Below are 27,695 nucleotides of genomic sequence, written 5' to 3'. Positions count from 1 at the left end.
TGTCGGACCGGTTGCCTGTCCGTAGGCGCAAATGTGCCACCTCTTCGCACATCATGTGCTCCTGATACCAAATAGCCAAATCGGCCAGAATTCCGAAATGTACTGAAAATTAGCCCCTTGAATTAGGCAACCTGAACTGACATACGTGTCGGACCGGTTGCCTGTCCGTAGGCGCAAACGTGCCACCTCTTCGCATGTTATGTTCTCCTGATACCGAAATGTAAAATTTTCTCAGAATTTCGATACGTACCATGAATTCCTCGTACCACCTCCTCGCATATCATGTTCGCCTGATACCAGAATAAAAATTTGGCATGACTTTTAATTGAATATCGATACTTACCTCTTGTATTAGCAGAACGTGTTGATGGAGAAGGTATCATAATTTTTATTCTGGCTCAAAACTTACCGTTTGTATCCGGATCTCATGAACAGCGAAGAGATGTGCCAGGGAAAGGAGGGAAATTAATAGGAAACATTCTAGAAAATGAAGGGAAATAAAGGGAACTGTCTGGAACCCTTAAGAGTTGTTAAGAGATATTAGGAGGGGTTGGCAGGTGTTAGGGGATGTTTGGAGACGATAGAGAGTGTCTGAAGGTGTTAGAGGATGGTAGAAGTTGTTAGTGTGTATTAGGAGCTGTCAGGAAATGTAAAGGAGATGTTAGATTGTGTTAGAAGGACGAGACGTGATTTCTACGATCTCGATCTTGATCTGAAAAAATGTCGAAACATGCATATCGATCCCGAATTTTCGACAGTTCAAAATATGCAAACATTTTGAATATATTACTAAATTACTCGGAATATATTACTAAAGAATTGAATATCAACACTTATAATACACACCTTTGTTTTATTAGAAACGATATACAATTTTTGCAGTTCTCAGATTATACGGGTTTAATGATTCCATTTCGCACAGAATGCAAGTACATTACAAATAGGATAATTTTATGTAATGCAAGAAAACAACATTTCAGAAAATACGTATTTCGTAGTTTGATCTGTAGTTTAAATATAGAAATTGTTGTGAAAATTGACTAACATTTTGCAATAAAAATATATCAATGTTAATACATAATTTATACAAATGAAGCTTTCTGAAAACTAATTATATTCTTGCTAATGTAAATCTATTCTCACTTTACATTTCAACACTTTACACTTTGCACATTTTATATCTAAAGTTCTTATTACAAGTTCGCAGCCATTAGTTCTCGGTATTATTCGCGACGAATGATTGTTCATCACGAATAATACCGATTACCAGGTCTCACCACGTGGAGGTTGCTGCGACTGGAGACCCGGAGATAGAAGGAATCAAAGTTCCTTCGATCTCCCTCTACATAGAGTTGACGAGCTTAATACTAAGTACGAAACCGTGGAAATCAACGAAAGCAAACTTCCTTTGATTTCCAAAGTCTAAGTCTAACTCTGTCAAATAATTATTTGAACTAAGAGGAGTGAAGCTAAATCGCGACACGACGCGACCATGAAACTGGACTTACAGAGTCAGTCCCGTTTCCTCTAGTGGGTCTGATTAGAGAGAAAGACGATCAACGTCTCCGCCAGTACTCTACTCCCTGTATACCTGTTGCCGAGAGCACGGATCCGACCTTACAGTGTACGACGTAGGTAGCACCGCGTCAGGTTGCCCTGCCCTGGCGACACCAGGTATGTCTGACGGTCGTAGAGTCCCGAAACGGAGTTCTACTCTCTGCACAACGTCAGGAGTCCAGGACACGACTTGCATCCGTCTGACGGCTCTTTTGAGCTGCGCTGCGTCGGGAGCCTGGACTTCGCCTGACGCGTACAGAGAGTAGAAGATTCCTCGGAGGCATCGATTGACCCTCTCTCAAATCAAACCCACTAGAGGACGGCAACCGATCTCGGCCAGTCACATGGTTGATCACTACACTTATCACATGAAGCAATAGTGACCGAAGTGGAGCACGATGTTACGAGCCCAATATGGACTTACGAACAAAACAAGTTGATTAACAATTATTTGACAGAGGAGACACTCGTACACGCAACCTTAAAACTAGCCAAACCAAACAAAGATACTAAGGGAAACTACAAATAGGACGGACGCGAGACGCGGACGCGCGATCGCGAGATCCATATCGAACGAAGAATCAACGATGAATGAGCTCTCGCCCCTCGCATACCTGCTTGGGCGCGGTCGTACGTCGTAGCTTGTTTGTGCTTCTCGATGTAGAGAAGGGGAAGGGCGAACAACAACCGCGTGACATGTCGTGACATGTCGATTCGAAGGCTCGTTGGATCCATCCACAAAAGAATTTACGAAACATTAATACCACACCATAATCATATTTCCCATTATTGTTTAAATAATAAGTATTGTTAATAATTAATTGAACTATTGTCAGAAATTAATATTTAGTTGGTGCAATCAGTAGATATTAAAATATTGACTGTATGTATCATAAACGTTTAATTATTTCGGATTAAGTTTTAATTGTTCCAATCACTAGATATTAAAATATAAAAAAATATCTCACGACAAGCTGTGTAACAGAACATATTTATTCTGTTACTACCCACCCATTTCATGGCCTCGCAGCATTTTTCACCACATAACGTGACATGAATTTCGGCTGTTCGAAAATAAAAAGATTTTCAATCCTAAAAAAGATAACACTTCCAAGAACATTATTCAAACCCTAAACTGGAAACGTTATCCGACGATCACTAATGCATGCGGTGTGTTTCATCGTGCCGCAGGCGCTTTTCAGCGTGTTAAACGCTCGGCCACGAACGTTTCGCGCACGATGCGCTCGAGGCACGCGAAACTCGTCCAAGAACTTTTTCTCAAGCGTGCATTCGAATCGGTCGTAAAGTTTCGCCCTTGATCGACGGGGCCGCTACTTCTCGCGGCTCGTTTCCGCAAACTCTCGAAACTGAATGCGATTTCTCGACAGTCCCGACGGTAATTTCGCGAATGCCCACCCAAGGAAACTTCTTTGTTGATATAATTGAATCCACTTCGAGTGACTACGGCGAATATCCCTTTTGTCCGTTTACCAGCGATGGGAATCGAAACGATAAAACTAAACACCGTAATTGGAGCTTTCCTTCGTTCTACGATGCTCAGTTATCAAATCACCTGATTGTGTAAATTATTTACGAAAAAAGTAATCGAAAATATCGAATAAAAGTTTCTTCGTTTCTGAGAAAGTCGATTTTTAATGTCTGCCTGAAATATTTGGTCTTGTCTGAATAATTGCTCTTGACAATGTATTGTCTCCAACGACCCCTTTTTTTTTTAAACAAAAAATTCTATTTTTGTAGCAAAATTTAATACAAAGTCTTTGCTGAATTATTTCACACATTCTGATAATCGCCGAAATCACCTTTTTAGTGCTACCAACCTAACAAAAACAAAAGATAAATAAGTCTTACCATTTTTTAATCACAGTAGTATACTAAAGGGTTTTCCAACGGGAGTTTCAAGACTTTGTTTGTTAATAAAACATAACTGGTGTGCGACGGAAATTTGTTTGTAGCGTTGGCTGTTCGATGAATACATTGGGAACAATTTCTAATCGATGCACTGGCTGAAGGCTGAGGGTTGCTGCAGTATTAACTAGAATTATCGAAGACAATCCTGTTGTACATGGTATAGGGTTCCTGAATAGGGGCTTTAGACCACTTTGTTGGTTAATAAAATATAAATGGTTTGAGATGGAAATTTGTTTGCAGCGTTAGCTGTTCGATGGATACGCTAGGAACAATTTTTAAACCCTCATGGACCCTTCAATAGATTTAAATTTAAATTTAGGGATTCATTCTAAACCCTATCTGAATACATTTTATATAAACAATAACACATTTCGATATCATCAGCATTTTCAATGTCGATGTATAACTTAGAAAAAGTAGAGCATTATTAATATAAAATTGGAGCGAGAAAGTAGAGCATTATTAATACAAAATTCGATGACTACGTGTTAGTGACTTTGCTATAATTTTTACTATATTATACCAAGCTATGCTTTAACTTCTGTTATACATCTGTACGTTTGTGGTTTCCCTACAACTCCTACTATTTTTATCCAATCCAGATAAAACTGTTTACTCGTTCGTTATAGTAAAACAGGAACTATAGGCTACATAACTAGCAAAAATATGATTAATAATCATTTCATTGATGCAAATTTGTAAATCTACACGTTTGTAATTCCCCTATAACTTCTACTATTTTCATAGTAATATCTAACAAAAATTTCCAATCCTCTCACTATCGTTACTTTATAAACGAACAGGCTACATATCTGTCAAAATATATGAAAAGTTCACGCCTGACACCCTAGAAGAGGCCAGGCTCTCCATCCCTGTGGGGAGGATGTAATGAGAAACGAGCTCGTATGAAGTGCACTGCGGTAAACAGTGCGTTGCTGGAAAGGATACAATCATCTGGGGGAAAAAGAAGAAGATTAAACAGAAATCTTCAGGTAAATGCATTCGCCGCGGTGACGGTGAGCTGGAGTCCTGTACGAATTGGAAAGTTTCACGAATATACATGCAGACAACGGTGACAATCGTGGCAGCGAACTGCAATGCGCTCTCCACTCACCAGGAAGCCACTCAGCGGGCATCAGTCAGCTGAATGAGAAAAGTTGCGCCGCCGTCGTCGTGTATTTTCATTTCGGTCGGCAATAACGCCGGCTTCGTCGTCAAATGTCCTCGAAATCATTTGATTTTTTTCATTTCGCCATGAATTCTGCAACGACAATGGAAAGTTAGTGCAAAGTTAGGGTAATTTGAGAAAACATGTTGCGTTCTGACCATATAAATTGTTTGTGTATTTATAAATGGTTTGTAAATATATATATATATATATAATATTATCGATCTGTAAATTGTTTGTAAATATCTGAATGTATCATGGAATGCACGAATTTCTTGAGTTTAAGTAAATACGATATAAAATTGTGTTTATATTAATTGCGTTGATATGAGCTAATGTTTATCAGCTAAGATTTATGTACATTAAGTAGTTTATAGTTTGTCTAGGAAAATGAAGAGTAATTATATGAAATTTCATTTGGATTGAACGAACATAGTGGAAGCTAGAGGGAAGTGGGTAATACACAGACTTTGATTTTATATTAATTTTATATGATTTTATATGAATTTTATATGAATTTTATATTAATAATACTCTGTTTAATCTACTGTGTAGATTGTTTATAAAGATGTAAATATATTTTGAGCATACAATCTGCTTATAAGTATGCAAATATATTGTAAATTTGTGAAATGTTTATAAATGTATTAATATATTCTATATTCAAAATTCTTTATGAATTTATCGATATATCTGTAAACTAATAAATTTATTAGAAATTGAAAAATTACAATTATAATTCCACACATTTAATACATGTTTGGATTAAGATTATTATAAATTTATTACACATTTATTATAAACGATAATATACATTTGTTATGAATTTGTCACATTTATTTGAATAACCATTCCCTCTTTTATGAATTCAAGACTTAAGATAATAACAAAACAGAGCTTTAAACATAGTCGAAGAAAGTATTTGCTTACATCGCAAGCAATTGTGTTTTACAGACGTCTCAACTGTTTCATTTCTTTACTTTCGTTTTCTTTTATTTTCTCTGCGAGACGAACGGTGCTTGCTTCCTTAGTAAAGAAAATAAAATAATATAAAATAAAGGTAGATAACAATTTCTTCCGAGACGTCGTGGAATTCCTCGAATTGCGAGGAACGTTCGTAATTTCCTCGTTTTTTGTTGTTGCAGAAAACTCAAGGATGTGAACAATCAAACTAGCGCAAATGCCCAACAAGGCACGGCCTCGTCGAGAGTGGTCTCCCCAGTCCCCTATAGATGTATTGTAAGTATATTTCAGTATTTATAGAGCGTAATAAACCATTACCTTCACCGAGGAAACGCATTAAAAAACTTATCGTTTTTTATCTACGAAGATAGACAGTTTTGTAATGAAATTCTATAAAATATAGATCTGAAAACCTAATCGGAGAATACCTACTCCTTATAGCAAAGCTACCAATTCTATTTGTATTTGTAGACATCATATCTTAATTGCAGTATTGAAATATGTTTCGAGCAAAAATTATAAATTATAAAAATTCGTTGCTACTATTTTTTTATTTTAAGAAACCACCGCTTACACTAAAGCCACTAGTTTTATCTACATGTATACGTGTAACTGTTACTTTACAATGAATAGTGGAAATGTTTTCGATAAATTATTATTATCTACTATCCAATATTATTATCATTATTATCCAAGAATGAGAAATTTAAACTTTTCGAACTTAAACACTGAATTTTGTTTTCAATTCTTTTCTTAACAAAATCAAAGACTTTCACAAATAGCATAACTTTAATTTGACACATTTTTTTAATATCATTCGTAATTTGGACATTTTATGAGCTTAGATAAAATGTCGAATATATTCTTCTTTCTTTTAATATATTCGATTGGCCATATTTTAAAATAATCTGCAAATCTTCCAATAATTGTTTGATAAGTATGTTGAAGTAATCCTCAAAGCCAAGTGCAAGAGTATATCGTTTTAATCCTTGCATAATTAATCGACTTCTGACGCCAGGTCTGGGCCGCACGTGAGAAATTAATTGTCCATTATTTATTCAAGCGCTGCTTTAAGTGAAGGATATCGAAGAAGGAATATATTAAACTACCGATTTACATTGTATTATTGAATTTAGAATTGTCATTCGAATCACCTACAGGTATTTACAGCTATATCATTGACATATTGAAATAAAAGTTACTTAGAATTAAATAAAACAATATTTAACTTAATTCGATGCAATTTAAATGGAGAACATTGGAGATGGATTATATTAAATTTGAATTATCGACGATTTCAGTAATGTCATTTGTATCAGTTACAGATATCACAGCTAAACCACTAGACAAAATTAGCGGAACATATAGTCCTGTATACCAAGTTTTATCCGCCATCTTGAATGTCTAAATTCTGAGTTCAGATTTGGAATCAGCGACCTCAAAAACCCCTGTATAGCAAATTTCATAAAAATCGATCGTCAGGAAAAATGGATATAAAAGTTTCCCTTTCAAAGAACTTCGAGAGGTCTCCAACCAGGAAATACTACAATGTTTACTAGTACTTCTCGGAATTGGAACGGCCTTGCAAGGACACCATATATATATATATATATATATGTAGGTCACTACGTCCATCAGTCATTTAAAATTGTCTATAAAATAAGAAACTTTGAGGTGTTTTTGTTCGATTCTAACAAAATTCAAATTGAAGGGTGGAATTTCTACTATCTAATAGGTAGTTACTATCATTGGTAGATACTCTTAAACAATTGTTTTCTTTAAATATATAATTATTAAATATTACCTTCATTGTACAATGTAACTCGGCGTGGAATTGTCCGATTCGATTCTAACAGAATTCAAATTGAAGAACGGAATTTGAATTATCTAATAGATTGTTATGATCATTGTTAAATATCCTTAAACATTTGTTTTATTTATTGTTGTACTTTATTTCAACTTTTGCACACACCCAGAAGACACTTGAAGACTACTCCTCACGAAGTTTCACTGAAAACTCTCATAGCTATGAACATTTACAAAAGTGTTCCACTAATTTTGTACAGCAGTTTATATCTTTAAACTGAAATTACTTGCAATCAAATAACAGTATTTAATTCAGTGGAACGCAATTCGATATTTTAACCAACAAAAGATAGAATTTAAAAAAATATACGACAGATAAAATCTTTGTCAACGAATATTCTAATACTATCCTTTGTTACATTTAAAATAGTTGAGGTACTCTTGATGTTTTTGAATATTTCATTGTTGCAAATTGTTTACTCAATTTCATGTCTAACTTTCCTTATAAAATTATATCAATTATATAATATTATATAATTACAACTATAAGTGAATATCCTATATTCGCTTTATATATATTTTGTAAAGAAAGTCTTCAAATCAAGATTTTAATATAATTTTAATATAAGTAGAGAAATATTTTTTTAAACCTTGACTCGTGACTACCAGTGTTCGACTATTAATTGAGCTCGGACGAATATACTTTGTTTAATAATAAAAGAAAACCTGTTAACTTTGTTATGATGGTCGGACCAATGCGAATGTTCTTTCCTGGCAAATTAGCTAATTAAAGTTTCCGGGCTAATCTTCGTGACGAGAAGATCGTTGCTTTCCGCGGATTCTAATTGAACTAGTTCGCAAGATAAGGTCTTCAATTTTAACGCAACGGACATGGCGAGAAGTCACGAACTGGTCGACGCAACCGGATGCAATTAGAAGGTAGAAACGTTGTACGTTCGGCTACACTGTCCCAAAACTATACTTATAACATACCTGCGGCAGTTACTTCACGAATTACATGGAAAATTGACGATGTAACGGAAAAGCTGCCCGGAACCTGGCAGAAGGATAATCGCTGTTTCGTCGTAAACGGAACTTCAACGTTATACGAAAACGAAGGTACAAGCGAACCTCCGAAAATTATTAATCTTTCGTAGGGATACTTTACTATATTTTAGTAGTTAACATCTGTAATAGTTTCAGCGTTAAAAATTCATCTACGATATCAGTTTGTAAAATTGGTGACAACTGTAAACTTTATGTGTTTCTAATTTTTAAACAATTTCAAATCTCGAAAAATAATAACTTAAACCCCTCCGAATATAAATTTCACGATATTTTAATGTCACTTGATTTGAACTAATCTACAATAAGAATTGTTGGTTCATCTGAGCTTACGTTGTATTAAATATGAAATTCAAAATGTAATCAGAGACTTCCTTATAACTTCTATTATTTTCGTCCTATCTAGATAATATTTTAGTTATTCTTTACGTTTTCAGAGAAAGTATAGGTTACTTCGCGAAAAAAATTAGCTACGTTTATTATAATAATATAAAACTAGAAATATAATAGTTATTTCATCGTAAATGAAAATGGTGGAAGCGAACCTTTGAAAACAATAATTCTTTCGTAGGGATACTTTAGTACATTTTAGCAACATTCACCATGATACAAATAAATATAAAGAATAGGTCTGTATCTTTAACAGTTCCTGAGTTGAAAATTCGTTTGCGAAGACGGTTAAGATTTATGGAAATCACGAACTTTGAGGACTTGTATTTTTTATACAAACTTTAAACTAAAAAGAGGATAACTTAAACCTCCCCTAATTCCATATAGGCTTCAAGATATTTCAATATAACTTGGCTTGGACTAGTCTGTAATAAGAATTTTTCATTATTAACTTGAGCTTATACTGACACGAGTCTTTTTGTGCTTTACAATAAATAAATGACTCTAGTTTATTTAAATCGAAATTAATCAAAATAATCCATGAATATTGACGACAGAAGAAATCATAATTTATTGGAAAACATGAGAAAAATAGAAAGCGTATAAGAATAAAAAGTAGTCATTGCATAGTCTACTGACAATTTTCATGGAAATTGGTGAGAACTGTAAACTTTGTGGACTTGCAATTTTTAAACAATTACGAAATAAGAATAATAATGACTTAAACCCCCGCTAATTTCGTACAGACTCCAACATACTTCAATATCATTCATTTTAAACTATTACATCAAGGTACACTTTGAGCTTACACTCTATTATTAACACAGAATTCAAAATGAGAGTGTTAACGATTTCCCTGTTAACTTCAACTGTCTTTGTCCAAGTTCTAGTAACATTTTATTTAGTTACTCTTTACTACCATGGACAAACCTAAAAAATTAGTGTATAGTCCACGTAATAATCATATTCTCCAAAATTTTAATACCACTTGTCCCTTTAGTAACTCTCGTCCTATCAATGGAAAAATGCAGAAACGTTCGTTAGTTGGAAATCGGTCGTTGGCACGACTGTTAACCATCGAAATAGCGATTTGTCACAATAATACGGTCGATGGGTTTCCAAAGAGAGATTCTGGCGATGCGAGATAAATATTTGGCGTTGCGCCGAAAGCCAACTCTCTCTCTCTCAATCTCTCTCTCTTTCTCTCTTTCGACTACGGTCGCCAGAATCAACTGATCGAAACCAGAGAGTAGAACGATTCTGCGGTTTTTCAACGCCGCTTGTTTCCCTCGAATTGCCTTCCAGCCGGCCAATAACTTCCTTTCTCCTTTTCGAAAGTGGTTGGTGAATCCGAATTTTTTCGCGACACTGGAATTAAACAGCGACTTCCTCCGTGGTTGCGATGCTTTTTACTTTCTACACGACGAGGCTAGCAATAGAAGACTATGAGTGATTAAATTCTTGACTATACGGAAATTTTAAATGACGAATAAAAGCTAAACGACTACATTAGGTTTACGTTAACATTAGGTTTACGGAAATTCTTAATATCTTTGCTGCATTGTTTCCTCTTTCGTTTGACGTTATAAGAAGTTTTTGATCACGCTTACATCTATTATCAGAGTAATTTGGATGTGTACTTCGCTCTTTATGCAGATAAAAGTCAGAACAGGGGTTGGAGGAAAATGTAAACTACTTTACATTTTACACTTTTGCACTTTCCACTTTTCCACTTTTCCACTTTTCCACTTTCCACTTTACACTTTACACTTTTTATATCTAAAGATCTTATTCCAAGTTCGCAGCCATTAGCTGGCTATTATTCGTGACGAAGTATTGTTCGTCAATATCAATGTTTATATATCGTTATATCTGTTGGCTGGAATAATTAAAAATTAATTTATAATAATAGTTACATTAATTATTAGCAAAACGTTCAAGCAACGACCGAGAATATGACTTTGCTGTAACATTACACCGCATGGACAGCGGTAGATGCTTTTTTGAAAAATATTCAAAATCACGAAGAAGTTACGGAAGTTGATTGTTTTTCTGACGATTATCCTCACCCGATACGGTGTATCTGACATAGTATGTCGTGGTTTGTTCTTAGATAGCCCCGGGCAGAAACAGTTGATTTATCGATTATAGCAAAAGCAATGAAACTGGGGGTTGCTAGAATCGCAACATCGTGCTATCCTCTTCGAGAAATCTGTTCAGCTGAGTTTCTCGATCACGTATGTGAAAGTTCAGTTTGTCGGAGGTTTCCAGCTTTTCCTTGGTGACGTCAATGATCACATTGACTATCTAGGTTAGAAATCACTGCTAGGTAATCTTCCAACTTTAGAAGAACCCCTAAGTATCCGCATAACCCGCATTTTAAAATTATTTTATAGCACATTTTGGTTGTTTCGATTATTTACTTCTGCTTGATTCAATTATAATTATTTTTACAATAAGCAGCTAAGGCAAATGCATGCTTACAGTCATTAAACGTTAGATACCATATTTTCGTGTAATCAGTTTGAAATTTAGTATATCTTTCTCGTTGACGTCAATATGTTCACTGCTATATAGATTTCTAATTCTAAAAGAAACTCTAAAATTTCAACACAACCAATGCATTTTAAAATGATTTTACAGCTCATTCTGCTGGTTTCAGATTTTAACTTCTGCTTGATTCAATTATAATTATTTTAATACATTTTCGACCTTGGTATGGCGCTTCTTGCATTCCGTTTTGAATTTACTATATTAACCTCAACAAAGTTGACATTTTCAGACAAGGAGTAAGTGCCATCTATACTGTATATTTAAACAATATGTATTGGGTTGTCCGAAATGTTCATGTCGATTTTTGGTAGGTGGTACAGATCTGAATATATCGAAGTGGTTGAAAACAAATAACATGTATACATCCCTTAAAAGGTGGAAAGGTTGTGGAACAAAATGGCACCTATGTAATTCAATAAATATATATTAAAATTCAAACGTATTTTTGAATTTTTCTTAGAACATGGCACGAACTTTCCGGACAACCTATTATATTGTATATATTTATACAATGTGTACGATGTCAGTTAGCTAGAAACAAGTTAATAAAGTTGTCAAGCAGAGAGCACGAAATTGATCAGGGTTACAATAGTTTGTCAGAAATCAGTCAGCACGCTGAAAGCAATTAGGCTTCCATTTAATCAATCAGGTTGGGCGCAGAAGCACCGAGGCCCCCAGTTAGCATTAGTCAGTCGATTTAGTCAGTTTTGGACTTCGGCCAATTTAAGCCTACGATCCGATTCCATTAGTTAGTCGTCAGCCATTTAATCAATTAGTCAAGGCGAAAATTAGGTTGCAGAATCATCCTCGATAAATTAAAATTACTTACATACCCTTTGAGCATTTATTAATATTACAATTGTCAGTTTTAATGAGGACTCTACCTAGATAAATAAAGAATACTTCGATTATAATTATCTATAAGCAATTATTACTATTAACTTTCTTAACCTCAATGAAGTCTATCTTGAGATAGTTGTTACTAGAATTACGCTATCGTGTAGCTAATTAATTTTACATCAATGTAATTTCCAATTTTAAGGACAATTGTCTGTAGAGATCCCTCTTTGAGACAGGAAAAATGTTAATGTTCATCAATGCCCAAAAGCTGTGTAACATAAGTCGCTTTTAAATAGTCAACGTTATTTATATAACAGTCAAAAGTCTCGTAATTCAATATGAAATACGAAAATCTTTTTTTTTAATTTCAAGCACTAGTCATCGAAGTTTTCAAAAAGATCTGACTCAATGTTGTTGTTTTAAATTTCTTTAAGATTTCACGAATTAACATGTTCCTATGCGTTTTAATATTCACAATATAATGCAAAAGAATAATTCTCCACTCTACGTTGTATTCTAAATCCATTGTGCATAATTTTTAGTATTTTGTTATAAATTCATATATTCTATTCCAGGTTGAATCATTCCATTTTTTACAAGCTCTGTGTGCAGAAATGAAAAAATTGTTTTTATTCTTAATTAATTCATATTTTTCTTCTTCCAATTTAATCATTCTGTTAATTATTGATGATATTACAACAGATGACGAGTACCATTTTATTCGATTTTCGCGGCACTTACACGCGAAAATGATTAATTAATCTTACTTAACAGATACTTATATCACGTAGCTGCCGTCAGCATTTCCGACGTGATTACTCTTATCTGGTGTACATTTTCTTCCTCCCGAAAGATCCCTTCGTTCCGCTAGAGTGCATGCGGGCTTCCTTGATTTATTGTTGCCACCGGTATCGATAAAACATCGCCGTGTTCGAGATGCAATTCGAGCAAACGTGCCACTATTAATTTCGTCGCTTCGTTAATCATTGGGAAGATATCTTTTCTTCCCACCTCTAACACCCATGCATTAATTGCATAAGGCTTTCGATATTTCATTGCTCATGCTTCGACATTCGTCTATTTTTCCAAAGATAACTGATAGTAGTGTGAACAGTGCTTCGTTGAAGGAGAACACGACTGAATTGACACAACGTAGTTAACTATTTCTGGAAAATTGTTTTCACAGTAAGTTACAACCATTTCTAAATTTAATTCGTTACACATTATTTCAAAAAGTATCATTCTATCTGAAATACAATTTAATTTGTTCATATTGCACCGTATGATTTATTTTTAATTCGTATATTTTCAATGAAACAGAATTTATTTATCGTTCGAGCTTTGTTTTTAATTATTTCTGCTCGGTGTTATTTATTCCTGATTATTGTATTTTTTAATAGGGTATCACGTATATATTTCTGGGCTTCTTTTCTACTGTTTGTATTCTTTATCGATTATTTGTTTAATAGAGAAGCGAATTCTGTTTAAAATAATATTTTTTTATAAATGTATCCAACAATAACATACAAATAAATTATTATCAAATGTTAGGAATTATTTATTGCTATTAAAAAGATCCTAAATTTATCACTCACGATAGAATTATAGTACCTCAAATTATTTTCATAATTTCGTAACCTCGATATTAATAAGATAATTAGAAAAACAATGTTACTTTGAAATACCATATTCTATACTGAATATTATTTAGAAAAATTTAATTTATATTACCAATTAGCCATTTACCCTACGTCGAACTTTGTTTTTAAATTTTTAATATTATTTTGCTGGTTATATTAAAGCATCATTACGTACAGTAACATATAGAATATCTGTTAGAGAATATTACAAAGAATATTTGCTTATTACAAATTACAACCCTTCATGAGCACGGTTTTCATTAGGATTTCCCTTAATAGATCCCTTAATAGTCTCTCGGATCAAAGGAGATTGCACGTGACGTACTTCTCTGTAATCGCAATACTATACAAACAGAATAATGATAAGAAGCTACGAACAAACTGCCAATCCAAACAGAACGTTGCAAAATCGTTACCAAGACCAGCTGGATATTTTTCGAAAAATGTAGACAGGCACATTTGGGCAATAAATACTACAGAAGCGCGGCGCTCTTATCTTTGGTTGCATTTGCATACAGACACTTTGTATATGCCATTGATAAATGCGATACCACTCAGGAAGTATACATTTTTAAAACGAGGCATTTTAAATTCCTCTTTGCTTAAAATGCGTATAATCTCGGTACAATAAATCCTGAACGCAACAAGACCGAAAACAGCGAAATTCTCAGCGATGAAAGTACACTGTTTACGCGATTGCGAGAGTCTGAAATGCATCTTTTTAAAAACGTATATCCCCTCGGAGGTATCATGTTTGCCAAAGGTACACACTAAGTGTCTGCGCACGGTCGTAGCCGAAGTTGCAGCTGAACGTGTATCATGAGAAACCACGGGCTGATCAGGCTACCCAGATTACACCTGCTACTACGCATCAGGTTCTCATAGTATTTTTGGCATTACACCTTCGACTACGCATGAGGTCATCAAAATGTAAAAATCCATGAGTCACGAAACTTCAAGCGATTTATTCCGTGTAATTTTAATTTAATAGCCTCAAGAACGACAGTTTTTGTAAAATTAGTAAAAAGTATGAAGTTTGGAGGCTTGTATTTTATAAACAATTAGCTGCGCCTCGCGGTTTCACACGCGTGGAATACTATTCTGATTCACGTAGGTGCAATAATTATTGTAGTGTTTACGTAAGTATGTTGTTAGGTACTTCGTAACTTTAACTGGGTGCAGAGTAGAAATAGAGTAGATTTTTATACGTAAATGTTAACCCTTTGCACTTGAGGCCTTTTTTTCTGGTATTTACCAGCAACTCGAGATGCTTTCTTAGCATTCTATTTCCACGAATGCTAAGATTATATTGACTTCGGAAATGAGATCTCTAATTTGAGATTTGAGAATCGGGCCACCTTTGACTCAACGAGAATCATTTTATTGGCACTTCGAGTTCCGAAGAAATTAAACCTAAAGAAAACCTAATGGTGACTGAGAGAGTCACCTCTCGAGTGCAAAGGGTTAATGACTAATTCGGTCGTGTGACGAATGACCTAAAATTCATTTCTCTGTGAATTATTTTCATTTTTCATTATCTCCCAAACGATGCGACCAAATAATATGCCGTGGAGGGCAAATTTTATCTTCATGGAATTAAATATAGCTTCGGAACGTCTGCTCTCAATGGCGTCTTGCTCGAATCTGACAGCTTGACTTCTTCTCGCTATCTTCTTGTTCCGGTCGCGAGCACCAGCAGGCCTTGGATCCATCCAAAGGATGCTCGCAACAGTATATTTATTTCAACCATCGCAATAAATGTAACAGATAATCACCTAACAGCTGTCTAATAGTCCCTCAACAGACAGTTGCACACCAGGAGTACACATAGTTAGACTCTATGATTTACTTTCCACCTAGCTTAGTATCAAACGAACACCAGTTTGACTCTAATAGATGGTCGTCCATCCAATAGCATATTTACCTCGCCAGTAGTTGTCACATCACACTGTAATAAAAGCTGTCGTAAGCAACATTCGCCTGAATTACCGAGCACATCGAAACTCTACTCCGATAATCACCTGGCCGGGGAACAAGAGGCGGTGCATAAATGTATGTCATCGGAAAGGCGCGCGATGAGGAACGAGCTCGTTATTATTGGCCTCTGAATCGAGCTCGACAGAGACCGCAAGCATTACCAGATTACAACGTGTCCCTTTTAATCCTGCGGCACGCGTGGCGGTATCACGCAACGTCGGCATTAGTAGCGGGGCCCGCGAGTCGCCTGTAGCTTATACTTTCCACGCCGCAGGAATTATTAAGACCGCCATAGTTACTGATCGTCGCATGCATACTGATAAGAGCCCGGTTTACACGGTCGTTCGCATGTGTTTAGGCGACGCCGCGCGCCGCACGGCTTCATCGTGCAAACGTGCCACGTCGTGTTTCGTACGTTCCTGTTTCTACGAAGGGATAAGTATTCCCATGGAAAACGCAACGCGTGGAATTCGCGTGGTCCCTTAAGTATTTTCGCGAGCGTAATTGAAATTTGATACAATAACCTTACGTCGAGGACGCTCGCGAATGGCCCGTTGTTCTCTGGTCGCCTCGTTGGGAACGAGAAACGCATAAATGAGTCAAGTCGAGTTCTTTACTGAGATATGGGTGATCGTGAAAGTATTCATTGAACCGGCTTTAAACATTTCTTCGGTAATAGAAAGCTACACTATCTCCGTGTAACATGGGCTACGTTCTTTTTTTTTTTTTAAATTTAATTTAATTTGTTTAAGATCGCATCAACATCACAGGTGATTAACGACCACCTTTCAGTTATACAACTTTGACACTAGGTTACATTTGAGTTATTTACAGTTGGTGTGCATTCATACGTTATTACTTAAATTTAAATATTACACGAAACTAATTATATCGGCTGCCACGTGTTCATTATTCAGTGTTGCTTGGAGATTTTCTGGTATGTTGAATTTGCTTCTACTTGGTTGCAAAGATGGACAGTCAAACGAGTGCTTAACTGCGATAATGATATCAGAGTAGGTACACATCTTTGGGTGGTCTCTAGACAGCAAAGGCTACGTTATATTTTGATAAAAATACGTTTTCAATTTGAAATCTGAAAATTTGTAAATCAAGTCGAAAGGAAAGTATTGCTTGGCTACTTTATCGACGTACGCTGACCAAATGGTTAGATATGCGTGAAAATAATGTAATACAAAAATATTGGTTATCAATAGACGTAAAAAAGAAGTCAGCGACACGATATACCTAGATTTTTAATTTAAACCACGATAATGTATTTTATATTAAAAATTAATTGAAAATTATAAGGTGCACTTTAAGGGTACTTATTAGGTATAATATATTAATCTTTGTAAAAAAGAATCATTTTATCATTTGGGAAATTCCATGAAGATAAAATTTGCCCTCCACAGCATATTATTTGATCGCATCGTTTGGGAGATAATGAAAAATGAAAATAATTCACAGGGAAATGAATTTTAGGTCATTCGTCACACGACCGAATTAGTCATTAACCCTTTACACTCGAGAGGTGACTCTCTCAGTCACCATTAGGTTTTCTTTAGGTTTAATTTCTTCGGAACTCGAAGTGCCAATAAAATGATTGTCGTTGAGGCAAAGGTGACCTGATTCTCAAATCTCAAATTAGAGATCTCATTTTCGAAGTCAATATAATCTTAGCATTCGTGGCAATAGAATGCTAAGAAAGCATCTCGAGTTGCTGGTAAATACCAGAAAAAAAGGCCTCGAGTGCAAACGGTACCACCCTAAATTCTAAACCCTAATCCTAGACTCTAACCTTCTGCAGCCACCTACTGATAAATAAAAATGCATAAATTGGCATGCGCCTGTTTGCAGGTGGATGTCCCGCTCTGCTATGAGGCCGGCCGAGGGCGACACTTCGGACTGCATCCTGGTGGTTGGCATATCCAGACCGAAGATGGCCGCCGCCTTCCTCACGGTCGTCCTCCTCTCCCTCTTTCTGACCTTCCACATTCTCTACGACAGCGCGGTCTACAGCCTCCACGCGGCTTCCGCCGTCGAGGGTCGCACCGTCGAGCTCGTATCTCAAGTTCGCGCCACACCGCCCCTGCTCTTCTCCAGCAAGGTCCACTTCCCTCGCACTAGCAGACATCTACCCCAGGCGATCATCATCGGGGTGCGAAAGTGCGGCACCAGAGCCCTCCTCGAGATGCTGTTTCTCCATCCGCAGATACAGAAGGCCGCTGGCGAGGTACACTTCTTCGATCGCGACGATAACTACGGAAAGGGTCTCGAATGGTATCGGAGAAAAATGCCCTACTCGTTTAGGGGACAGATCACTATCGAGAAGAGTCCTAGCTACTTCGTCACGCCAGAGGTGAGTGGGAAGGGAAAGAGGACTTTGGACGGGGGGATAACAGGCAATTTTGGCTTTGAGCAATGTTGGTGGGGATCATAGTTAACCCAAAGGGAAGAAATGTGCTTTTGTGAAGGACAAATTAGGAGAACATACATTCCGTACTTCAGGTTCTCGTGTAAGATTTGAATTTAGGGATACATATAGGGGTGGACATCCTAGACGAATACTGTGGGGTCATACTTGACCCAGTGAAAGGAAAATTTCTTTGTTGAAGAATAAATGAAGAGAATCCACGTTTCGTATTACAGGTATTCTTCTAAGGATCGAATTTAGGGATAGATGCAGTGATGAATGTGAGTCACTAATGATTTTGGAATATACTTGACCGATCTATAAGTTTCTTTCTTTAAGAACAAATGATGAAAGTCCGCGTTCCATGCTCTAAGTATTCCTCTAATGAGGGAAGGCCGCGAACTAGGGGTCACCGATTTGAGTCAACTTTTAACACGGTATAGTACTCTATTAGGAGAGCTTTTGAGCAAAGCGGAAAGCGGTAACATTATACCAAGTATTTAAATGAATGAAAATATTTTGCAATCATCGAAAAATGATTTGATACGTATTAAATTACTTTATATACATGAAGTTATTTAATATACTATTCTTGAGAAGGTAATTTAGTAAACCACACGCGTATATTTAGTTTGTAAGTTCTTTCAAAGGTTCTTTCACGAAACTCGTGCCTGAATATTTCCATTTAAATTCACTGAGTAACAAATATAACGTGGCAATGTGACCAGAAAATTGATAAATACCGCAGGTTAATATCGGTCTGAATTTCTCTTTATATCGAGGAAAATAATCAGGTACGAACAGTTTAGTCGGATTTTATTATAAAATGGAACCTCTGTTTTCGTTGGTAAAAAGTAGAATAAAAATCACAAGAATAAAGAGGTAGAAACAGAGGGAACTATGAGGACTGGGTAACAGGAACGGAAAAACCAATTCTTCTAGAAAAATATTGCCGTGCAGTGGTAGAGAACAGATAATATTATGTATTTTCTAGGTGGTTTTATGCGGGGCAATATTCCTACCACTTTACGAGGTATACAACTGTTTTATATCCCGTTTATGGTCAGATTCGCCTACTATTTTCTAACACATTCGATGCTCCACAACGATACAGCCGGATTATTCATTAAATTTTAATGACAGATAAACACTATCGTCCGTCTCGATCTGGATTTATATTATATTTCCATTATTTCGCTGTAAATTACAATGTCGTTTGGCTTATGTTAATCCAGAAAAGTCTAGGTTAGAGCCGCATTCGATCAATATTAGATTAACATCGTTAATCTCTAGGTACCTTGAGCTTACCGTAATTAGGAATTTATGAAGCGCGATTCGCGTAACAGAACCGTTTTAAATTAAAAAAGAAAACGTACAAGAACAAATTATTTTTAAGTTTCCTTTATGGAGTACGTTTGTTATAGTAAATTTAATTAATAGAATTGATTGAAAATTTAATGAATTGGTTTAATGAACAATTCATATATTTTCGTGTAATTAATTGTAAATTGTATAAATTTAATTAACTTGTACATATAAACAGCTATTCAATGGCTTTCTATACACCCTAATTATATTCTATTATTAAAGTGAAAAGTTCTTCGTATTGAGATACAATTTGTAGATAGCTAATTATATTATATTTTAAAATAAAAGGAAATCAACACTATTTTTAGAAACTCAATTAATTTCCTACTACGAAACTTTAGCTGAGAATGAATAACTATAAGTTTAAATGTAAATTAATTTATCCAATTCTATTTAAAAAAATTCATACGTAAAATATCAACAGTTATATAATTTTATATTGATAATTGAAAAATTCTTGTGGAATGTAGAGCAAGAGGACAAATAATCTCAGTTTCATGTGCTTTATTCGTTCAAATTTTATAATTCCGCTATAAAATTAGAGAAGCTTTTTTCTAATGTTTTTCGAAATCGGTTATATTTTTTTTCCAAAAATGATTTTATCCCTCTTACACGTTGTGAAAATTCCTATCGAGATAAAATTTTATCTCAAAACTATCGAAGATTCAATACTTTAACATCTGTCGTAGTATTTAATTTGTTAGGTTATTTAATTTACGAACCACATTTGTGACGTGTGAGGCCAAGAAAGAGAATAAGCTCACGCGTCACAGCAATTTATTTTAGATAGATTTATATATATATATATATATATTTTACTTGCCTATCGGCAAGGTCAGGTCTTTGTCGCAGCAGTCCCGTACGGGCCCTGTCTCGTATGTGAATTTTTATTTCTACTTCGATTTCTATCAGGATTCGGTCGGCAGGAAATTATTAAAATAAATACAATATCGTTTTCTACTGAAAACACCACTACAGAATGTATTTGATAGACTATTTGGTGTTATTGATGAGACTGTAATATGATTTGAACAATTTAGATCTTAATATTGAACTTGAAATTATAATTTTGAACGCGTTAAGACCGTAAGTGAAATATACATTTGGTTATTGAAATATTATATACGCGCTTTCACTCTCGCTTCATCCGTACATTAACGAACATATAAAATTGTCGGAAGAAATATACATGTGAATATTCAGTAGAAAACAAAATCAATATAAAATACCTAGGATACCAATTTAGGCTTACCCCGGAAATGAAATATTTCATTTATTGATATCCCAGTGATCACATATATATATTGTATTAGAGGAAACAACTCACCAATAATTTTCTTTTGTATAACTAATCGTAATTCGAATGGTTCGAGGTAGGCTTCCTTCCTTCTTACAATGTAGCGATTTACTCGGAAAACCGTTGAAAACTGTTGAAAAGAGAAGCACACCACACGCGAAGATGATTTTAAGATGATTAGGAATTAATTAAACGCGAAACTCTAATAACGGAAATAACGAAAGGAAATAAAACTAAATAAATAAATTAAATATGAAGTTAATATATAAAACCGATTTAACGAACGACCCGAGTTTTATCTACCGCTTACTTCGTATTACGATACTAATGGGTACGCACTGTAACTCTTATACGGTTCGCTCGGACTTACTCGCGCTCACCGCGACTGTACGAGAAGAAGTGATGAGATGGGAGTGGGAGAACGTTCTAGAAGCTTTGGAGACAAAGGATCTTCGACCCACGTGATCGTCGCTAGTTCATAGAAAAAATCCTCGAAATTTCGCGACTCGGTACACGCGAGAATTTGGTGTTTACGAGTTGTACCTCGTCTCGCGTCTCGCGGCCACCAAGTGGCTCGGCTCGCGCGGCGACAACATTGCGCGAGGACGAAGCACGCGGCAATTTCATGTTATGGTTTCAATGTACGAAGCGGAATGAACGTTTAATTTTAACACGCAATATTTACGTGTCCTTCCAATGATAACCGTAACTGTAAACTCGAACGCGATGGTAATATTCGATGTGCTTATCTTTCCAACAATTACGTATATATACGCCGCTGTTACATTACATGATTTTACGCATTTCATTCGTAACAAGCAACGCACTTATTATTTTACAATGATTTTTCCGCGACGCGGCGTTGCCAGCAGGGTGAATGTGACGTGACGACGTTGATTTCAAAGAGGGAACGTGTATTCTTTCTCATAACGAATTTAGCGGACTACCATCAAAGGCTAGGTTTGTGTTCGATTAGAACGAAGTCGGGATGGTAAACCATCCCGAACACCGATGAACTGCCGATGAAATCAAGAGAAATAAAAAAATGAAAATGTCGGCACGTAACACATTCGAATGTATTTTCATTATCGTCTCACTTTTGGAATAAAATTTTTAACACTTTAGCTGCGGATGACGCACATGTGCGTCCAACTGAAAATATATGGTTGTTTTTATTATTTCTCAGTTTTCATTTTGTTTGTTCGGCAATCATACAATATAAAAAATAAGTTACCACAAATATATGTTTTTCAAAATAATCATATTAGAACATTCGTAAGAAATTTTTCATTGAAAAAAATATCATAATTGCAGCTCCCAGCGAACGGCTACTTATTTTCGTCCGCAGCGAAAGTGTTAATTCCTTACTGAAAACTCCTATCACCCAATTCTAGGGTGACGAACTCGTTTAAAACACCGAAAAATTGATAAAAAAAATGGGTGTTCAATGACCACAAAATACACGGATTTCCTCCGTCTGTGTTCCAGGTACCGGAGAGAATCCACGCGATGAACGCGAGCGTGAAGCTGTTGCTGATAGTGCGCGAGCCCGTAACCAGAGCGATATCGGATTACACCCAGCTACGAACGCACGCCGCGACAGCGTCCACCGTAACGAACGGGACACCCCGTAGCGTTCAGCAGCTCCAGCAGCAGCAGGCGTCGCGCAGCTTCGAGGAGCTCGTGATACGATCCGACGGCACCATCAATGAATCCTACAGACCCGTCGCGATCTCTCTCTACCACACGTACATGCACAGGTGGCTGGAGGTATTCTCCAGGGATCAGATCCTTGTGGTGAACGGCGACCAACTGATCGAGGATCCAGTGCCGCAGCTGCGGAGAATCGAGAGCTTCCTCGGCCTGGAGCCGAGGATCGGCAGGCACAACTTCTACTTCAACCACACGAAGGGCTTTTACTGTCTGCGCAACGAAACGTCTGAAAAGTGTCTGAAAGAAAGCAAAGGCAGACGGCATCCACGCGTGAGTCCCGTGGTCGTCACCAAGCTGAGGAGGTTCTTCAACGAACACAACCAACGATTCTACGAGCTCGTCGGCGAGGACCTCGGCTGGCCCGAGGAATAACCGTCGTAGAGACATCGGTTCGATCTCCACCGATGACACTCTTGCACGCAGTCGCAATGGATTGTCGAGGCAAGAATACAACTCGTTCCAAAAAGAATACTTCTCTGAACACATGGATCCGGGAGGAACACTTCCCTACGGAAGAGTTCAGTTAGTTTCAAGAAATCGCGAGAACAGCCTTGGATGAAGCCGAGGAATCCCTCGACGTGTCCCGAGACGAACAACGAATCCAGAGAGAGCCTCGTGTATCGCAGAAACTCGGCTGGCCCGATGTTCTTAGCGAAGTCAACGCGACCGAGGACTCCTCTACTCGGCACGGTTGAGGAAAGGATGCCACTCCTAAGGAGCGCCTCGACAATTACGAAATTCCATGAGAAATTCGAAGAAAGTAGGTGAAACATCCAGTTTGACGGCAATTGAGGAGGCAGACTTTCGAAGAACTCTGTGAATTAGGCAACTCGAGCATCCAGATTGTCCCCGTGATTGTCGGGTCGTCGAGATGAAGATTCAAGAGAAGATTCAAGAGAAGATTCAAGAGAAGATCCTGTCGAAGAGCAGTCTTTCGTTGGAGAGATTGCGCGCTTGTGATTGTGTCGCTGGGAAGCGCATAATCGTTGGCGTCGTTCATCGTTTCAACGAATGCTGGAAGATTCTTGCGGAACGAAATGCTTCTAACTGGCACACCTCATCGTGGAGAGAATTAAGGCTGATCAGGATGAGTACCTTTTATATTTTACTGATTAGCTGTAAGATCAAAACGGGCTAACGCGTCGATGGCGTTGGACCTGGCAGCCTGTACGTCAATGTGCTCGAATATTTAGAGAAATCCTCCTCGCAGGTTATGGTTTCCATTTTCATCTAGTTTCAGGTGATAGACTAATATCTCTTGCGTTTGTTATCGAGTTGGAACTCGATTTAAGCGTTGTTGATATTCTGCAAATTAGCAATCCACTGCTTTTCACCAAATTCATTGTTTGGTAACTGTATCTGAAGAATTCATTTGTTGAAGTTTTTTTCTGTCATTTCTTAGCCTCTTTTCATACGAAAAATTGATTAAAACAACGTTATTATTGCAATAACACATATGTTTCGTGGTTATGCGTGTTATACACCAATTTAACTTTATTTACTTGTGGTGAAGTCATCGAGACAGTTTTCTTATTTCATTATATTCGTTGAGTATTCATCGAACATGTTGCGGATAAGTACTAGGTTGTCCGATAAATTCCCGGACACTTGCTACCAATGAACCAGTTTACAATAACATTATAATCAAACAGTAATTATTTTTCAAAATAAATCCCACTAAATTCCATCTTTCTGCCAATTGTTCAATTCTGATTTGGATCAAATGTCGTAAAGAATTTTAATGTCAAAGATTCAAGCATCAAGTGCCGACAAGTAGCCTTTTTTAATTCAAGGATACTTCGATTCTCGGGTACATTTATCGAGAGCCACAAACAATTCAAAGAGCCGAAGGTTGGCCCCCCTGCTGTATACCATAATTTTTCCGCAAGCTTTCGTAAGTTATTTCCCCATACTCCTCGCACATTTGAATATTTATCATCCCCATTGAGTTAACGTCACAACCACGCACGAAAAGTCGCGAAATTTCAAATTTCAAATTTCAAACTTCGATTTCAATTTCACCAAGCACAGTGGATTGCTTATTCGCGTAGCTAACAACGAGAGGATAGAAAGGCGCGATACGATTCCTTAAAAGTGCAACAATCCTGCGGGCTCTGCCGGAAGGGCGCTCGAGCACGCGAACTCGAGTGGTCGTTGAAGAGCCCGTGGCAACGAGCGAAGCCATTAAATCGAGTGCATGCAATTTAATGGATATATGCCCTGGCCAGAACTCTTTATTATTAGCGGCGATCCCGAGTCCCCTCTTGCGTTCGCGTTTCAGTCGCTCGTCCTTGCGTGCTAATTGCATCGAATTGCTTTTCCGAATGCACCGTCGAGACCGATTTCTCGCCATCGATCGACGCCCTGGAAAAAGATCTCATCCTCGAAACTCGACGAGAACGGGCGGACAGGATTGGGGGTGGGGGGTCAATAATAATCGCGCTGGGCGACAACTATTGCATGCACCGAAACGCGAAATTTGGCACTTAGCCCGTCGAGCAATTTGGACGATGCGCTTTCGACAAGCACGCGTATTGGGTTAATGGTATGTTTAGCATTTCAGTGAGCCGTTAATTAAAATCAACAGTCCAAGAGCGTTTCACGGTATTAATTGAAACGGAAAGTTCAAATTGTTTCCAAGATTATCGGTCAACCCCCGATACCTATCGGGAGAGACGTTGATTAATCCGAAATGCGAGTCGAGTGGGATTCGACGTAAATGATTGTTTTCCGAGTTGATGATTCTAAGCCGAAGCAAGAAATTCTTGTTGAAGTTTATTCTCGCGCTCGAGCTGCTCGCTTAAGTACGTGCAAAATTGAATAATTCACGCAACTCGTTACAAACGCAAGCTGAATTTGAACGCGTCGATGCTCGGGGCGTACATCATTTTCGCGACGCAAAATCGAGCCAATCTCAGGGAAGAAATCACCTCGTAATCGCCACGCCCGCGTTACGTGCTCTGGAGGATACGCACTTTCAACTGAGAATCACGATCCCGTTCGAGGCTAGTTTATTCGCTCGCTAGAAGAAGAATCGCTAGAATACCAATAACTTCCTAACGATGTGTAACGCACACTATAGTCGCGTTTCGCGAGATCACGTAGCGCAGGCGATGGGAAGATATTAATTTTCACTCGACAGAGTGATGCGTTAAGGAACAAGAACACCAAAACATGGTACAAAGTTTATCATCTATAAAGCTTCTCATCTATTTCTATTTTTTCATTCGCGAGGCAGACCAAGCTGTTGCTTGAGAGGCGTCAAGTATAGCTTTCGCAGACCCGCTATTGTACTTTAACCAGAATTTTGGTTGAGGGGATAGTCTGGCTCAGAAAACGCAAAAGGGCCCTTTACAAAACTGGTTTACTTTATAAATTTAGGGCCCTTTACTGGCACTGGTTACAAAATTTTGTATTCGTAAGTGTGTGCATGCGTGAATGTTTTTGTGTACATGTATATGTATGATATGGTTTACCAGAGAATTGAGAGAATAGTAATGTCTATATATGAATTATTTACTAAATTTTTAAGAAACCTATCTATATATATGAGTAAACTGCGTGTGTATATGTTGGCCTTTTGTTTTGAACATTAAGAGTGGTTCGTTAAAAAATGGAGAATTTTAATATGGTAACGTATGTATACGAGGCACCGATACTATCAATCTTTTGAATGAATTCTGTGCATATCAGTACGTGTTGAAAATTACAGGAAATTAAGGAATTTAATATAGTAACTTCTATATATGGGGGACTGATACTATTAAACTTTTGAATAAATTATGCACGTGTGAATATGCGTATACACGCATTTTGATTTTTGCTGTGCGCGTCAGTTTCGAAACTCGAGGAATTACATCAGGAAATTGAGAAATTTGGTACGGTAATTTCCATATATGCAACATTATAGCCTCAAACTTTTTAATAAATTCTATTATATACGCATGGATGCGTGTATGTGTGTATACATGTTGCCCCTTGTTTTGTTTATATATCATGTGTGGTTCATTAGGACATTGAGAAATTTAACCTTTTAACGGCTGGCCTGGTCGATATATCGACCAGCAGTCAGGTTTGGGACTCCACGTAAGAAATTCATCGAATTTATTTATAAATGTCACGTCTAATAATAGGTCGATTTTAACTAACATTTCCCCGCTGTTAAAAGGTTAATAAAGTAACTTAAGTACATAGGACACTATTAAACTTATGAATACATTTTAGATGTATGGTTGTGTGTACGTATGTATGTTGGCATCTGTTTTGCTTTATACTTCAGGTATGCCTAATCAGAAAATCACAATTAGTACGATGACTTTCATTCATGAACTGATACTATTAAATTTAAAAACTTACAGGCCCTCAATCTAAGATTGAACGACAGCGGTTGAAAACTCCTTTGCATAAAAAATAAAAAGATTCATATACATTACATCAAAAAACAGTTTTTTTTTTTATTTTTTGTGGATGCTTGATAAATACAGTTCTGTTATCAAACGCATCAGTAAATCCAAAGCTTAAATTAGAAAAGTCCTCATTTAATTCTTTATCCTTGATACTTTCAATTTATTATTTCCGTTTGATCACAGGATTTATCAGAAAAACAAGACTGGAACGGTTTTCAACCGTAAACAATTTCCTTATGTATGGATATAGTGTTATAGCCGAATATTAAGGCTCCGTACTTTGATCAAGAAAAGAAACAATGTATATGTTTGTATGTTGATCTTTGTTTTCCTTCATACATGCGTTGTGATACACCAGAAAATCACGAAAATTTTTACGGTAACTTCTGATGCTATTAAATTTCTGAATACATTCTACATGTATGGATCTGTGTATGTATGGATGCGTTTTCATGTTTGCATCTTTTGATTCATACTTCAGGCTTGGTTTATCAGAAAATCACGTCATTTCTATGGTAACTGCCACTTACACGAGCTAATGGTACCATCACATTGTTGGAAAGTTACTGTATGTATGGATGTGTGTATGTTTGCACGTTTGCATCTTTTA

General features: G+C 36.7%; 1 protein-coding gene and 1 long non-coding RNA gene across 4 annotated transcripts in view; one reads left to right on the top strand and one right to left on the bottom strand.

Annotated features, from left to right (window-relative positions):
* Positions 1-27,622, top strand: part of LOC128881613 (heparan sulfate glucosamine 3-O-sulfotransferase 1) — a 210,376-nt gene extending 182,754 nt beyond the window's left edge. For all 3 annotated transcript variants that reach the window (XM_054132848.1, XM_054132847.1, XM_054132846.1), the window contains 3 exons: positions 5,800-5,893; positions 17,746-18,247; positions 22,455-27,622. In XM_054132848.1, coding sequence (XP_053988823.1) covers positions 5,835-5,893; positions 17,746-18,247; positions 22,455-23,051 — 1,158 coding nt within the window. In that variant the 5' untranslated portion in view covers positions 5,800-5,834 and the 3' untranslated portion in view covers positions 23,052-27,622. The remainder of the gene's footprint in view (positions 1-5,799; positions 5,894-17,745; positions 18,248-22,454) is intronic.
* LOC128881614 (uncharacterized) lies at positions 2,285-21,415 on the bottom strand. Its single transcript, XR_008458122.1, has 3 exons — positions 21,277-21,415; positions 20,997-21,096; positions 2,285-4,747 (listed from the first exon to the last, which is right to left on the bottom strand). It is a non-coding gene; the product is annotated as an uncharacterized LOC128881614 (long non-coding RNA).
* Positions 27,623-27,695: the final 73 nt, after the last annotated feature.

Source organism: Hylaeus volcanicus, chromosome 8 (genome assembly GCF_026283585.1).
Source record: "Hylaeus volcanicus isolate JK05 chromosome 8, UHH_iyHylVolc1.0_haploid, whole genome shotgun sequence".
NCBI lineage: Eukaryota > Metazoa > Arthropoda > Insecta > Hymenoptera > Colletidae > Hylaeus > Hylaeus volcanicus.
Note: the sequence above shows the minus strand (reverse complement) of the source record. Positions and strands in the feature narration are given on the sequence as shown.